This window comes from Taeniopygia guttata, chromosome Z (assembly GCF_048771995.1).
Source record: "Taeniopygia guttata chromosome Z, bTaeGut7.mat, whole genome shotgun sequence".
NCBI lineage: Eukaryota > Metazoa > Chordata > Aves > Passeriformes > Estrildidae > Taeniopygia > Taeniopygia guttata.
In genome coordinates, this window is record NC_133063.1 from 81,496,565 (window position 1) to 81,511,254 (window position 14,690).

At 41.2% G+C, this 14,690-nt stretch overlaps 1 protein-coding gene across 4 annotated transcripts in view; it reads right to left on the minus strand.

Annotated features, from left to right (window-relative positions):
* Positions 1-14,690, minus strand: part of MSH3 (mutS homolog 3) — a 92,714-nt gene that overhangs the window by 4,153 nt on the left and 73,871 nt on the right. For all 4 annotated transcript variants that reach the window (XM_072921719.1, XM_072921718.1, XM_072921721.1 and 1 more), the window contains exons 20-21: positions 14,256-14,413; positions 70-256 (exon numbers count right to left, since the gene is read on the minus strand). In XM_072921719.1, coding sequence (XP_072777820.1) covers positions 70-256; positions 14,256-14,413 — 345 coding nt within the window. The remainder of the gene's footprint in view (positions 1-69; positions 257-14,255; positions 14,414-14,690) is intronic.

Sequence of the window (14,690 nt, forward strand, 5' to 3'; positions counted from 1 at the left end):
CAGCCCCGAGGTGGATGTGGCACCTTCTTCCACAGCCAGCGCGGCCCACACGGGGCCACAGGCACTTACATCTCTGATGAAATGCTCCAAGGTGGCATAGGCGATGGCGATGCCATCGTGAGTGCTCGTCCCTCGGCCCAGCTCGTCCAGGATCACCAGCGACCTCGAGGTGGCTTTTCGGATGATCTCGGCAGTGTCTGTCAGCTCCTCCATGAAGGTGCTCCGGCCTTTGTAGATGTTGTCTGCAGCGCCCATTCTACGCCAGGACACAGAACGCAAAAACATTACAAATGCCTGCTAATGCTGGGACAAAAATAATCACGGGCATGAAACCAATCTGTAATAATGCCTGGTTGCTGCTCCAAACAGAGGAGAAGAACACAGGCAGAACATTCACCTTCCAGAACAGTCTCCCAGCACACACCTTCACAAACAGCACAAGTCAGCCTGCTTTTCCCTCAAAAAGAACCCTGGCACTTCAGACCAGTCAGCTCACAAAAATTCCACCAAAGGTGGCTGCGAAGGTGAATTTCACTCCTTTGGTTCAACCCTCTACTCATATGGGTTTCTAATGCTACCAATACCCAAAGGTATCCGATGCTGGCATTTCCACAGAGTGGAAAGTCGTGTGAATCAGGTATTTGTGCATCCAAACAGCAGAGCAGTCATTTCCTTCAGGCACTAATAACAAAATAAGCATTATTTCCCCTAACTGCACAGGTATACAATCTTAACCAGCAGGCTTAAACAAGATTTAAAGGTATTTTTAGAGTTCTCTCCTCCTTCTGTTGAAACAACGCTTAGCAGCTGGCAGGCAGGTGAGCTCAGCACACCAATTCCTCCACATTCCACACAACTCTTCTAGCTCTGATTCAGATCTATGTAACCCTCAGCTCTCAAACCCTATCTCAAATTGTGAATTTGTGGTCTATATCTGAGAAACCTGTTGTTAGTGCACCCTGGTTTTCCCTTTTCCTGCAGCTTTCCTTACCTGTGCAAGTAATACCCATTGTATACTGAAGGAAGAGTATTTCATTTTTGCATTTCTACTTTTTAATTATATGAATCATATTAGAGCATCCCTTCTGAGGCAGGTCATCACAAGCATGACACTGAGGAGAGATGTAAAACTGGATTTATTCTCTCTTATCAGCCAGTATGTAGTTACATACAAGCCACACTAATTTAAGGAAAAGCAACTAATGGGTTTAGTAAATTATATTCCCAAATTTAACAGCTGGCCACAACAGTATTTACAGCCAATCAGAACCTTTAAAGAATAGCCCAATATAAGTTTTTTTCTCTCTCTTTTGCTGGGCCTGTATTACAATTGCTTTTGTGACCTCCCGAGGCATCACCAAGATACAAATAATTTTATGAGAATCTTATGACTAAGAGTTCTTGACTAAAAGCAAGCAGGCTGGACCCAGCACAACTATAATTTGTATATATTCTCTGGTCCCTGCACTGAAAGTCTGTCGTGCTATCATTCATAACTGCGTAATAAGCAAATCTTCAGTTATAAATTAACTACTTTTGGTTGGAGATGGGCCTGTGAGAAAACTGAGTTTTTGTTCCATTGAGTGTGTGCTTAAACACAGACACACAAGTTACACTCCCACATACCCCAAAAGACAGGTGATTCTGGCCATAAGCTAACTCAACTGTACATGATTGTTCTCTGAATTAAGTGTATAACTCAGGATAATGAGGTTTTGTGAAGTTAACATTTTATTTAGCCACTTACTGCTGTAATCCTTTCAAAAGCTGGGCTAGGAATGATGAACATTTTACTGAATTTCTCACAGTGCCCCCACCACCCCTGTGCCCATTTCCCAGCCTGGGTCAGGCACCAGGCTCTGCTGTAAAATCAAGCAATCCCCCTTATTGCACAGATCCACAGAGAACAGGATAACTTAGGCCTTTTTTAACACTATTACCTGCAAATACATTCATCAGAATGACAAATACTTTTTATGTTTGAACAATCTCTGGCTCCTTAATGAACAACTTCAGTGCTAAGTTTCCAACCCTACAATTAGTGGCATTATTATTTTCTCATTTCTTACTTGGCTTTTCCTTACAGGGACAACATCTTACAGGCTTTCTGTTGTGTGCCTGTGATGATTGCACACAGAGCTTCCATTTGTCTCTGGGATTGCATCATTTCCACAGTGCCCACAAAATATTTTAGCCTGTTTTGTATCTAATTTGCATTCACAAAAATAATTTCCTGAACTTCCTCACTAAATGCTCTAGATACAAAGAGAAATTAGTGTTATCTTTCCCTTGTTAGAGACAGCTGGAGAAGAAGTCTTTCTTTCCTGCATCTTAAAACATTCAAATCCAACTCAGGCTTAACTACAGATTTAAAAAACTGCGTTTTTAAATTACAAAAAAACCTCTTAAATGTCATCCTTTGAAAATTGATAAAATTGTTCTTTCTGCCTCTGTCCTTTACACAAGAATAACTATACTTGTTTTTTGAACATACATACTGAGCAGTGTTATCCCAGAAATAAGCAGGAATAACTGTTTTAGTGTCGATGACTGCATTTATAAAACTAACAGTTAATTTGCAGCAAGGCATTGCTCCCTAACTTTATGCTCTATTATTCCTGATACAAAAAAATTGTTGAGTCATAAAACCTACTGGTTAAACAACCCTTTTTTTGATTTCTTTCACATTTAAAACAGCCATAATAAACCCCACCAAATTTTTCCAGGCCTCAGTGGCTTTCAATCCACATTTTAATGCACATCTCCTCCTAAATGCTTTTATACATTAAAACATTAAATTCTTCTTCTCCAGTCCTGCCCACAAGGAACGTGCAGACAGGCAGCATGAGCAGCGTCTCTTTGGATCCATCACTCCTCAGCAGATGCAATTTGGCTGGAAAACACTTGTTTTAATGTCTCTTTGACAGCCAACCAAATCTTGCAAAATTAAAAGCTCTTCATCTTAGGGTGTTCAACCCATTTATTATGCAAACTAAAAAAAAAAAAAAAAGAAAAAAGAAGAGGATGGCTCAAGTAGCAAAGATTCCTGTCAAAGGCCTCAGAAAAAAAAAAAAAAAAAACAGCAGAGAGGCAATGTTTTGTAAGTTAATTTTCAGAGGATGTAACTGTGCTGCCTCTCAAAAGAAGTTATCCCACATGCTCTTAGAGTTGGCTTGGGTTTGAGATCACAGTGTGGGCTCCAGAAGTTCACTCCTCTTTTATTTCACTGTGCATCTCTCTCACAGTTTTGAAAATGAACAGGCAGCCCAGGAGCTCACAGTGGTGACATTTCACCATGTGAATCCCAGAAAACAAGACTGCAAAGCCATTCTCTAGAGCCTTATTTTCCCACAGCTGTCAACGGTGCTACTTACTGATTCCTACTCTATAGAATACTTAATGCTGGGAAAAAACTCCAAACTTAAACTAGGTTTTCCCATTGATTTTAGTAATGTCCATCTGAGCTTAGAACTAGCTCACCTAAAATACTTACTGCAAAAATGGAACCTGTTGCAGAAGAATAAAACTAATTCAAGAACAACTAACATGAAAAGAAAATTACTCTTTTATTCAGGAATAAGGTGTAGAACACTCTCAGCAACAACAAAAATCAATTTCTGTGATTCAAAGATAACACTGAGCACACAAGGAATAAAATAAATGTATAATGTAACTTAACAATTCCACTCACTCCCTCACACCAAGCCCTTTGAAATGTCATTTCAAAGATCACTGGATTTGCACAGGAGTAATTTAAATTAAAATAACCAGTTTAGAAGAAGGGAGGACGAGATGTGCTGCTGCCTTGCAGCTCACCCCTTCCTGGCAGGGCCCTGCTGTCCACAGCCCGTCTGTGCTCAGCAGAGCAGTGTGGTCAGCGGGGCAGTGGGCACAGGCAGCCCACCAGGGACGGGCAGGACACTGGAGATGCATTAAGTAATTCCTCAGGAGATTGCATGTGCAAATTTGTAACAGCTCACTGGCAAGAAAATAATGCTTCACACTCCCCCACAACCTACTGGTACACCATCCTCTTCATTTCCATCAGGATCTCACTGATGCAGACCAAAAACTGACAGTAGGAGAAATAATTTACAGAATCTGTAATTAGAGAATTAGGGATAAAAAAGAAGTGTGACAGAAAGCATGGCTATCAGGACAGTTGCTATTTTTGCATTACATGGGTGACTCCTAAGAAGGGTGCCAAGGACAGGGAATCAAAGGATGCTCATTACATAAACCCGTTTTTAGTCTACATGTAGAAGTGCTCAACCACTTCTACATCTGCAAATTTAAATGAAAAAATACCAATGGTATGCTACCTAATTAAGGAGAACAGCTGCTGAGAAGCCTGAAAGAATGCATTAAATGTAAAATACATTTTTCTTTTGTACATTATTGTAGATATGTGATACTCTCAGTCACTGAGAGATTAATGAAGATATTAAATGACTCTGAGGGATACAAACTTTGCATTAATCTAGAAAGAAAAGCGAGTCCAAAGTGATTTCAATACTGAGTTTCAGAGTGGTTTCTAAATCTCTTTTTTCTCCTTCTCAGTATCACTAGGTAACTGAAGCAGCCAGAACAAACAATCACTGAAATCCTCCTTTCCTTCTAGGGCTGGCCCACAGGGGAACCCTGCACACACCAGCACCCCTGCATTTTAAAAGAAACATTTCTAACAGGATTAACTTTCAAGATGTGAAGTGCATGGATTTTTATTTGTTTTCCCTAAAAGCCGGAGGAAAGAAGAACACCCATGGACTCAATTTTTTCAAAAGCATCAGCTGGACTGACAGCACAGGCAGGACAGAATCCCTGTGAGCCAATGCAGGCCCTGAGCAACAAGAAGTTACCAGCACCCCTCATCCCTGGACGCTATGGACTAACAGAAACTCAGTTATTACAAAAGGTTATGTCATGTTACCTAGTGAGGATCACCCAGTAAATCTGCTTTCTGAAATTCAGCAAAGATACTCTCAGTAACATTTGAGCTGCTTAAAAATACTTGTTACATTGCCTAGGGCAAATACATCGCTGAGTTTTAAATTATCAGTGTGAATGTTACTGATGGTCAAGAGGAAGATCAGCTTGTGAGTGCAAACATTTTCCTGCAGGATAGATTCTAAGAGCAGATACTCAAAGTGTTTCTTTGAGAGTCCTCACTATTAACTTGAAGAAGGTGAAAAAATGGAGACAAATCAACACCTTCAAATATGCACAGGTCTGCACTCACTGCTTGGGACACCAGGGAGGGAACTCAAGGTAATTAAGTTAATGTGCATTTGTAGCTGAAGGATTGAGGCCATGGGGGATTAAAGAGCAGGAACTATAGCAACAGAGTAGGGACAATGGCTGAAGCTCTCAGCACAAGTGAACTTTTCCCCTTTAGACCTGTGGACACCAAAGACAATCCAATTCCACCTGCGACTGGGTCAAGTCATAGGACGGAAGAGTTTCAGAAAGATAAATACAACCACTCAACCTCACTGTAAAACAGCTGGTCAGCTTTGCAGGCAGATTTCCTCCTCCTTGGCTGCTGTCAGGGGCAGCAGAAGGTGCTCTGTGAGTCTCCCTGAGTGTGAACATCTGCCCTGCACTGCCTGACATGGATTTCCAGGGCACGTTTCAGCCCTGCACGCACAAGGGATGTTTGTGTTCAGACTTTACCCAGCAACATGCATGCACCCCAAAGGCTGTCTGGTTGAATATGGCATTATTCCACGTATAAAAGATGCAAACCTCACACTGCAGATGCATGTTTCTATGAAATGTACAGAGACATGAAACCAAATTAGCTACAGATACATGCACAGCCTGGCTTAACTTGTTCCTACAGAGCCACAGAACACTGTCAGAAGCAATTACAGTTCAAATGTACTGTGATATGTCCAAGACACAACTTTTCTAGAAAAAAACAGAACAAAATAATTCTTCAGTTTAACAGCACTAACTACAACTTTCGCCTAATCTATTATTTTAATCCAAAAAAAAGCTATCTCCACATGACAAAAAATGGTGCAATGTGCTTAATACAGCACCCTGTTCTTCCCCGAAAGATGGGAACAATTTACCCCAGAGGTGCAATTACATGATTTATTGTGAGCATAAATGAAAGGCTTAAGTAATTCTTGTTACTCTGGCAGTAAACAAAAATACAATTAAGGAGGAACAAAATGAAGAAAATTACTGTGCCATAAAGAAGTAACATTTCTGAAAATTACTTTGGGGTTATTGACAGCTAAAAGTTCTGTTGGTCTGACTCACCGTGCTTTTAATACAAACAATACTTTCTTGGCATATCAGTATATAAAATTCTCATGTGGACTTGCCATTCACTTGGGATTGCTTTGTGAGAACAGCTCCCTACTTTTTTGCACAATAAATAAATCAATGTGCATGGCAAAACCACTAAGCTTTACCACATATATACAAAATAAACAAAGATCTGAAAAAGTACCTTTGATTTTTTGATATTCTGACCATTATCTTTCAGAGTCTAACTGCTCAGGCAAATTGAGAAACTTTCTTCTATTTGTTCAAATTTTTTTCCCCCCGAAGGAATATCTGAATGATTTAAACATTTGTTTTCAGTTTTAAAGAACTTTGAAAGAAAAATCTCCGAAGTTCTGGTCAAAACCAGGTTATGTACAAACAAGTTGTTCAGCTGAGATAAACTCCTCCACAGTTTTGACTCAGCATTCAGTCTCCTGGTGATTTCTGTACACACCTGCAAAACCTGCCAAACACTGCTGTCACCTCCCCACTGGTTTCACAGCCTAGACTTCTCTGATTATGAAGAAGCTGTCTAGATGAATGTCTTCATTTGTCTGAGGTGTTGTGATTTTAACTGGTATTTCTAGGAAAAATTATCTTCATCATCTTATCCTGTAAGCATCAAATAAATCATTAAAGCTTAATAAAGAAATAAATGGAAGCAAGGATTTTTTTTAAAAAGTATCCTCTGGTCTTTACAGTAAAAACAAAAAAAACTCACAAGCGATATAAAAATGAGAGGCAACATTTGCCTATTCCTATGCAAACAGGACCACTTCTAATAATAGAGCTTGTTATTTATTTATTATTTTAAATACAACTATTTCCCCCTCTGTGCTTCTCCTGTGCAGCTCCCTTCTGATAAGCCAATGATACTGGCTGAATTAAATTAAGTGTAACATGGTTTGCTTAGTTACAAAAAGTTAAGAATTCATTTTGCCATGAGAGGTCACATCAGTGGAACAGTCACATCCATTAATATTTAGGAGAATTATTTTGCTTTTGTTCTCACGTGATTTACCTCAATGTATTGCAAAAAGCAATTGGAGACTATCTGCCACTCAGTTTCCAGTTTGACAGAAACATTCTTTTTCCTGCTTCACAAACCCACTCCATCCTGTGCTTTCTGATTTTCTCAGGAGTTCTTACAAAATATACTCTTATCATGCCCTGAAACATTTTAACCTGAAAATAAATCTAAAAGTAATCTCAGGTAAGCCAAGCCATTTTTTTAAGTATCTTTCAATCTTGAATGATGTTGGCATTTCAATGAAGAAAAGAAAAACTAAAATACAAGCATCCAAGTCCGTTGTCCAAATGCTTGCAGATATTCATACAAGATTTGCTTTCCATCATGACTTTAAACCTCACTGAAATTTGTGATAGTGCCATAGGTATGTACATTTCATCCAGCTAAAATAAAATGTTTGTCTACTTGTTTCTTTCAGCTACACACACTTGTGAAACAGTAATACGACTTTGTCAAGTTGTCAGAATTAAATAGCTGTGAATGCATTCAGGGAGGTAACACTCAGGATACATCTGTTATAAGGCCTGACCTTTTTGAGAGTAATTCCACATCTACAGATCAGAAAAACAGATGTTTTAATAAACCATACAGAAGAAAATACTGTAGCTTGTTTGATACATGGCCTCTCCAGAAGTCTGGAGTAAAGAGAACTGAGTTTTCTTGGGCTCTTTTTAGTTTTCTTTGAAGAAATCCTCCATCTCTAAACTGTTCTCTAAGCCCTAACAGCAATTCTTTCCAGATAGGGGGAAGAGGCTGAGTGCTCCATGCAGCCTGCACAATCCTACAGCCACAAACACTCCCTGAATTTCTGCCCCATAAATCTCTTCTAGGTGACAACAGTCAAGGCACAGGAAAAAAATGTCAGAGGATCCACAATGCCTGTAGGTGAATCATACCAGAAATGTCACTTTGGGACACAAATGCCCCTTCCTCTTCCATCTTTGTGAACCCAAATGCATGTGACTGCTGTGGCTCTGTGCTCACAGGATGATGGAGATGAGCAGTGCCAGGCACACCACTCGAGCAGGCATTCAAACACTGATTTATTTCTTAATGCCATAATGCTGTCTCCCATGTGAGTTCTGTGAGTTTTTTGCCACGGGAGGTTTGTGCAGCACTCACAAACCTCAGTGGAGGGTCTGAGTGGGTTTCAGAGCAGCTGAAGATCCCACCCAGCAGTGGCACAGCAAGGGAAGGACAGCCCCCAGCTGGCAGAACAGCACCGAGCTCCCACTCAGAGGGACTCTGAGGAAATGTCTTGGCTGCTCAGCAGCTCCCTAAAGATAACAACTGGCTGAATCTCATCAGTGTCACCATGGTAAGCCAGGTATATGTGTAAGCAATACCATTTTTCCTTAGCCTGGAATGCACAGTATGTAGGACACATGCATGGTCACTGTCCAAGCACTGGGCTGGCAGGAGCAGAGAGCTTTCCTCATACCAGCTCTGTTTCTTGGGAAAGGAGGATTATCTGATGGGCACTTCTGGGTGCCTGCAAGGCAAAGTGTCACACAAAACCAGGCTCAGCTGGGGTGAAATATCCAGGCTGGACTGATCACAGAAACCCCCGAGCTGGAGGGACCCACAGGATCAGCCAGTCCCACCCCTGCCCTGCACAGACCCCCAAATCCCCCCAGGCATCCCTGGAGCGCTGCCCAAACCCTCCTGGAGCTCTGGCAGCCTCGGGGCCGTGCCCACTCCCTGGGGAGCCTGGGCAGTGCCAGCCCCTCTGGGGAAGAGCCTTTCCCAAAATCCAGCCCGAGCTGCCCTGGCCCAGCTCCTGGGTCCTGTCCCTGCCCCTCGAGAGGAGCTGCAGCTCCTGAGCTGGCCACGCTGTGGTCATGCACACACCTCTCCTCCCTCAGGGGTGGACACAGCCTGCGAGGACATGTTTTCCTACACCCTGCCAAGGGGTGTGCTCACCACCTGAGCTGTGTCACCTCAGGCCGCAGCTGGGAGGACATAGCTGACACTCCCATGGACCTCAAATGCATTTTCAACAGGACCTTCACTTGGAAAGGCTCTCAGTTATTCTGTTGTGGCTTGAAGTGATCAAAATCCTCTCCCTGCATATGGTTGAACCCATCAACCAACTCAGAAAAGCCACTCCAAGGTACATGGCTGAAATTGGCCCTTGGTGGCTGGCATTTATGTGACCCAGCTAAGGCCAGTGGTGAGGGGGATGAAAGTCCTCCATTATTTCAGTGCTCAGCTTTCCAAAGATTTCTGTGCTCTGGATTTAACTGAACAAACAGCTTTTACACATGTTCCACATCATTATACAAGAACAACAGATTCTAAAATACCAAAACAGTGATGTAACTTCAGAGCTGGGAGAGACAGACCCAGGATTCCATCGTGGCCAATGTCTGAGGGACTCTCTATACAGAGATGTAATACAAGCTAGAACTAAAACACATCCTTTCCTAGCCAAGGTGAGCAATCACCACCTGTTTTCACAACATTTTTATATATATATAGTGGAATCTGAAACAAGTGAGTACCTCCTAACTGCAGACTCAGCAATGAGGAGTGCCCTCCGTGTTAAAAATACATTTAAATCATCTGTTTCAAGGAGAAAATGCAGAATAAAGTTCTTTACACCTAAATACAGATTCTGTGATGTGAAGGGACTATCCATCCCTGCCTTCTCTACATAGCCTACAGACAACCCCAGCTGTATTTGATACCTTGAGGATTAAAGTCATGCTGAGAGGCTGTAAACAGCAAGATAACTCTTTATTTATTGCTGTGACCTTACATCATGAGGCAGACCCCCTGCAGGAGGCAGTTCTCAAAGGCATCTGATTCACAGGTGCTTCATTAGTTCAGACAATTGCAGCTGCACCTGTAACAGCATGTCAGCTTGGCTGGGATGAAACCTCACTGCAAGTGTGGGTCACTGCAGTGACTGTGCTAGCTCCCTGAAATAAGTGAAAACAGCTCTTCTTTCAACACAGGAAGAGAAATCCAGGCAGGTACGTGCTCTAGGAAGGAAATTACTCTGTCCCTGTACCATCACCCGGGGTTGCTCAACTTCACACATTCTTTCTGATGGAAGCTTGTGATGGCCAAAAATTGATTCTCAAAGTCTTGAAGGCAGTTGTTAACCTGAACTGTTAATTATCCTGTTTATTTGAAGATGTTTTGCCTTCAAAGTGCTCTAGCATTCTCCCTCTCCCTCCCAGTTTTGACCATGGACCCTCATGAATAGCTACAGGAAGCAGGATAAAGCCTCCTAGCAATGGGAAATTCTCTCAATAATTGATTATAAGAGGGACTCTACAGAGGTCAGCTTTCTTCAGCAGCTGAACACCACCCTCCCCAGGGCATGATTAGGCCAGCAGAACTCTTGTCATTAATTCCTCCATACATGGATGTCCACCCCTGCTTTGTCTCCCTGCTCAAACACACACAGAAACAGGAAATTAATTTCAGTGTCTGATTGACTGTATTAGAACTAACAAACATGGAAGGTTAATTTTAAAAGTAGAAAATGAGGCACTTTTAAAAGTACCTCTTTACTGCAAAGAGAAACTTGGATGGGAATTTTCAAACATCAGAGAATTAAATATCCAAATCCCATTAAAAGTCAATATACATGGGATGTCAACCTCTTCAAAACCCTTCTATATTTTTAAATATAATGCCACTGATTAAGTTAAAATTATTTAAGGAAAGAAGAAAAATTAAAAAAAAACAAAAGAATTTAAAAAAAAAGAAAAGAAAAAAGAAAAAAAGAAAAAATACTATCCAGCAAACATTCTCAAAACCCTGTGTCCTCCCCCTAGTCTGGGCTAGGGTCAGCACTGTCCCCTGTCTCACCTCCCCAGTAATGAAAAAAGATCATAAAGATCATTCCTATCTTCACTCTACCTGTAAACAATTCCTCTTGCATCTTTGAAAACATTTAGTATAATCCAGCATGTAAAGTCAATTTCGAGATGATATCCTATATAAGCACGATATATCACAAGGAATAACCATAGTAGCAACCTTTTCAATTTCCATGGAAACCCTACTTGGAAAACAAGACACAAATCCTGGGGATACAAATCCCTTAAACCTATATAAAGTCACACTTGGAAGATGAAACCTACAAACCAAAAAAGGGATTGGGAAAAGGGTTTACTGCACAGAACTCTTGGTCAGCCTGGAGCACAGAATCCCTCATGGAGCCAGCTTGTACAGCATTGTTGGCTGATCCCTCCCTGCATCCTTTGCTACATCCTTCCCTGCATCCCTGAGCATTTCTCCCTGAGCATCCCTCCCTGAAAATCTCTCCCTGCATCCCTGAGCATCCCTCCTTCAGCATCCTTCCCTGAACATCCTACTCTGCATCCTTGAGCTTCCTTCCCTGCATCCTTCCCTGCATCCCTGAGCATCCCTCCTTGAGCATCTTTCCCTGCATCCCTGAGCATCCCTCCCTGCATCCCTTCCTGCATCCCTCCCTACTCTCTCTCCCTGCAGGGCTGCCACTCCAAGGAAGTACCTTGGAGACTGACACCTTCCCATGGTAAGTTTTTAAAAGTATTAATAATGTACTGATGTTATCAGCAACAAAATGGAAATTCACGCTTTTTTCAGCAAGGCCTTGTGGCTTGGGATGGCAGTGGAAAAAGGAGGTCTACATAGCTGTTTCCATTTAAAAAATTAAATTATTAAAAAAAAAAAATCCAAACAAACTAACCTGCAAAATAAAGCACAAAAGGTGAAAAAAAAAAAAAAAGCAAAATGAGGTGGGAGTTAAGAGAAAGTCTCTGATCTCTTCCAGGTCATTCTCTATCAAAGGAGAATACAGAAAAAAAAGCTGAGGCTTTAAAAAAAAAAAAAACAAAACAAACCATTAAGCCTCAAGCAGGACTTAGTATGTGGCAGCTGGTTTATTGATTCTTTCCTCAAACCAGGCATTAAAAACTATTTCAAGGGTAACTTCCTATGGCTGAGAAATTCCCTGAATGCAACACCACATTAACCTGCCTGACACACTTACATAGTTTAAGACCTTTCCCAGAACACTGGAAAAAATCAAAACTTACCCAAAAAGAAACCCAAACCAACAAAAGGAGAGCTGCCTCCTTCTTGGATGGTCTCTGTGTATCTTGAGCAGAATCTTCTAACCTGTTCCTCTTTTCCTTTTTTTTCCTGTTACCTTTTAACTGATGCATGACTACTTCTGTCTTAATAATGTGTTAACAATTTCTTCCTGATTAATATTTAGTCAATTAGTTTACTCTTAATTGCTGGTGCAATTACAAGAATTTCAGTAATTCTTCCACATATTCATCTGGTGTTTGACACATATCACATTAAATGAGGGATGGCACATCCAGCTGAGCTTCCAAAACTAATATAGACAAAGAGAAAAAAAAAAATTAAATTCCCCTGTGTTAGAATGTGACTGGGCTGCAAATTACATGGCCTGAAACCTCACAGAGTAAAAAGCACTCTGTGTCTGCTTGGCTTTAGGTCTGAAAGGAGAAGTTTTACTTTTGACCACACTACTTTATCAGAAAAAGTTGTGAAAAGTACTTGGGTTTTATTCTAATACAGAGAAAAGTGAAGCAGAATCAGGGAAATACACTGGGGAACAGGTGGAACACAGATAAAAATCCAATTTATTCTCTTTCAAGTGGGCCCAAAACAAAACATCTCTCCCAACGACTGTGTCATATTTCTTAGTATTTTCTGCAGAAAACATCCTTCTGCTATGACAGTCTAGAAAAAGCAGAGGAAAGCAGATACTAAGCTTGTGTGTGTGTATGACTAGAATTTAAGGAAGTGAGAACACAAGTGAAGCACTCCATGTTCAGCTACAAACCCCAGAGGAAGACAAAAACAATCTTCAGATGCTCAGGGATGCTGTTGTGCTCCCCCTGTGTATCTCTGTGTTCCCACAAGGAATGCTCACCCCATCAAGTCCACTATTTCTGACACAGGGTGGGGAAAAAAGTGAAGCATTTTGAGTTCTCATCTCCAGTTACTTCTGGGAAGAGGACACAAATTGTTTGCTACTGTGCTTAGCACTGCCCTGCATCAAGGTGTGATTTTCATTACACCTTCCACTTGTGACATAGTAGAAAGTGAGAACACAGCACTTTTATACGATGAAGCAATTGCAGGTGAAGCAATTCCTCAGGATCTTGATTAAAAGTTACCTCTGGAATGCACACTGGCATCACAGAACAGGAACTCCCAGAAATTCCAGCTTAGGAACCTGATTGCTGTGAAACTTATAACCACACATGATAATCCATCTCAAACACCACCAGTAACACAAAACTTTGACTAATTAAAGTAATTATTGAAGAAAAAGGAGGGGAAACAGGGCGATAAACCCTAGCAACATTAGATTATAATATACAGAGTTCTGACTCTACTTATAATTTTTGCAAACTACTCAGCAAGGTCTCAAGAATGAGACAGTGAAATAAACTCTCATTATTCATTCTTAAAAGGACATCAAGTGAGGAGTAAGTATGTTTAGGACTGATAGTACAGGAAGGAGATCAAGCATAAAATATATGCAGCCCAAAATTTTCAGTCTGTAATAACTGTGAGTATACACAACAGAGCTTTGGAGCAGAAATTGTGACATGATTTTCAGAGGTGACAACATTCATTTTTGGGGAAACATTTGGCCACTACCCAGCAGCATGAATTTGGCGGAGATATCCATTCAGGCAAGTAAGCTGGATGATTAACCTGGATGTTAATCAAGACAGACACATGAAAATTCTTGGCCCTTGAAGATTCAAAGATTACAATACAAATACCATAGCTTACCAAAAAACTGGAATCAAAACCTAGCAATGAACATAACGTGCCTCTAAAATGAAAAAAAGAAACTTCAGGTGTAAGTTCTCAAGTTCCAAATGAAAAATTAAATTATACTTTGACACACACACCCCCTGCCACAGTAGCATTTCCAGTTTTGAGCGTTTACCTGGTAAAAATTCCATCCACAACACCAACTGTGGCCTCTTCTGCAGGGACGAAAGAGCCAATCTGTGCCATGACTGTGATCAGTGCCACTTGCTTGATGTAGGAGCTCTTCCCTCCCATGTTGGGCCCAGTTATTATCATTACCCTTTCACCATCTCCCTGGAAACACAAAACAGTGGTGAAATACACTGCCCTGCACATGGTGCTTCTACCAGGAAGTCTGATGTGCTTAGAAGGACACAGGACAAGTCTGCAGGGTTAAACGTTCTGTTCCTAGGTGAACAGCTTTCCTCCATTCTTGCAGCTTGTCACATTCACCTCTCCAGATACCATCAAGCCCCACATGCACCAAAATCACCTTGGATTACTCTGGAGCAAAATGGACAGAGTGAGGGGAACCTCCCTGTTCTCCACCAAGGAGCCAAGAAATAATCAA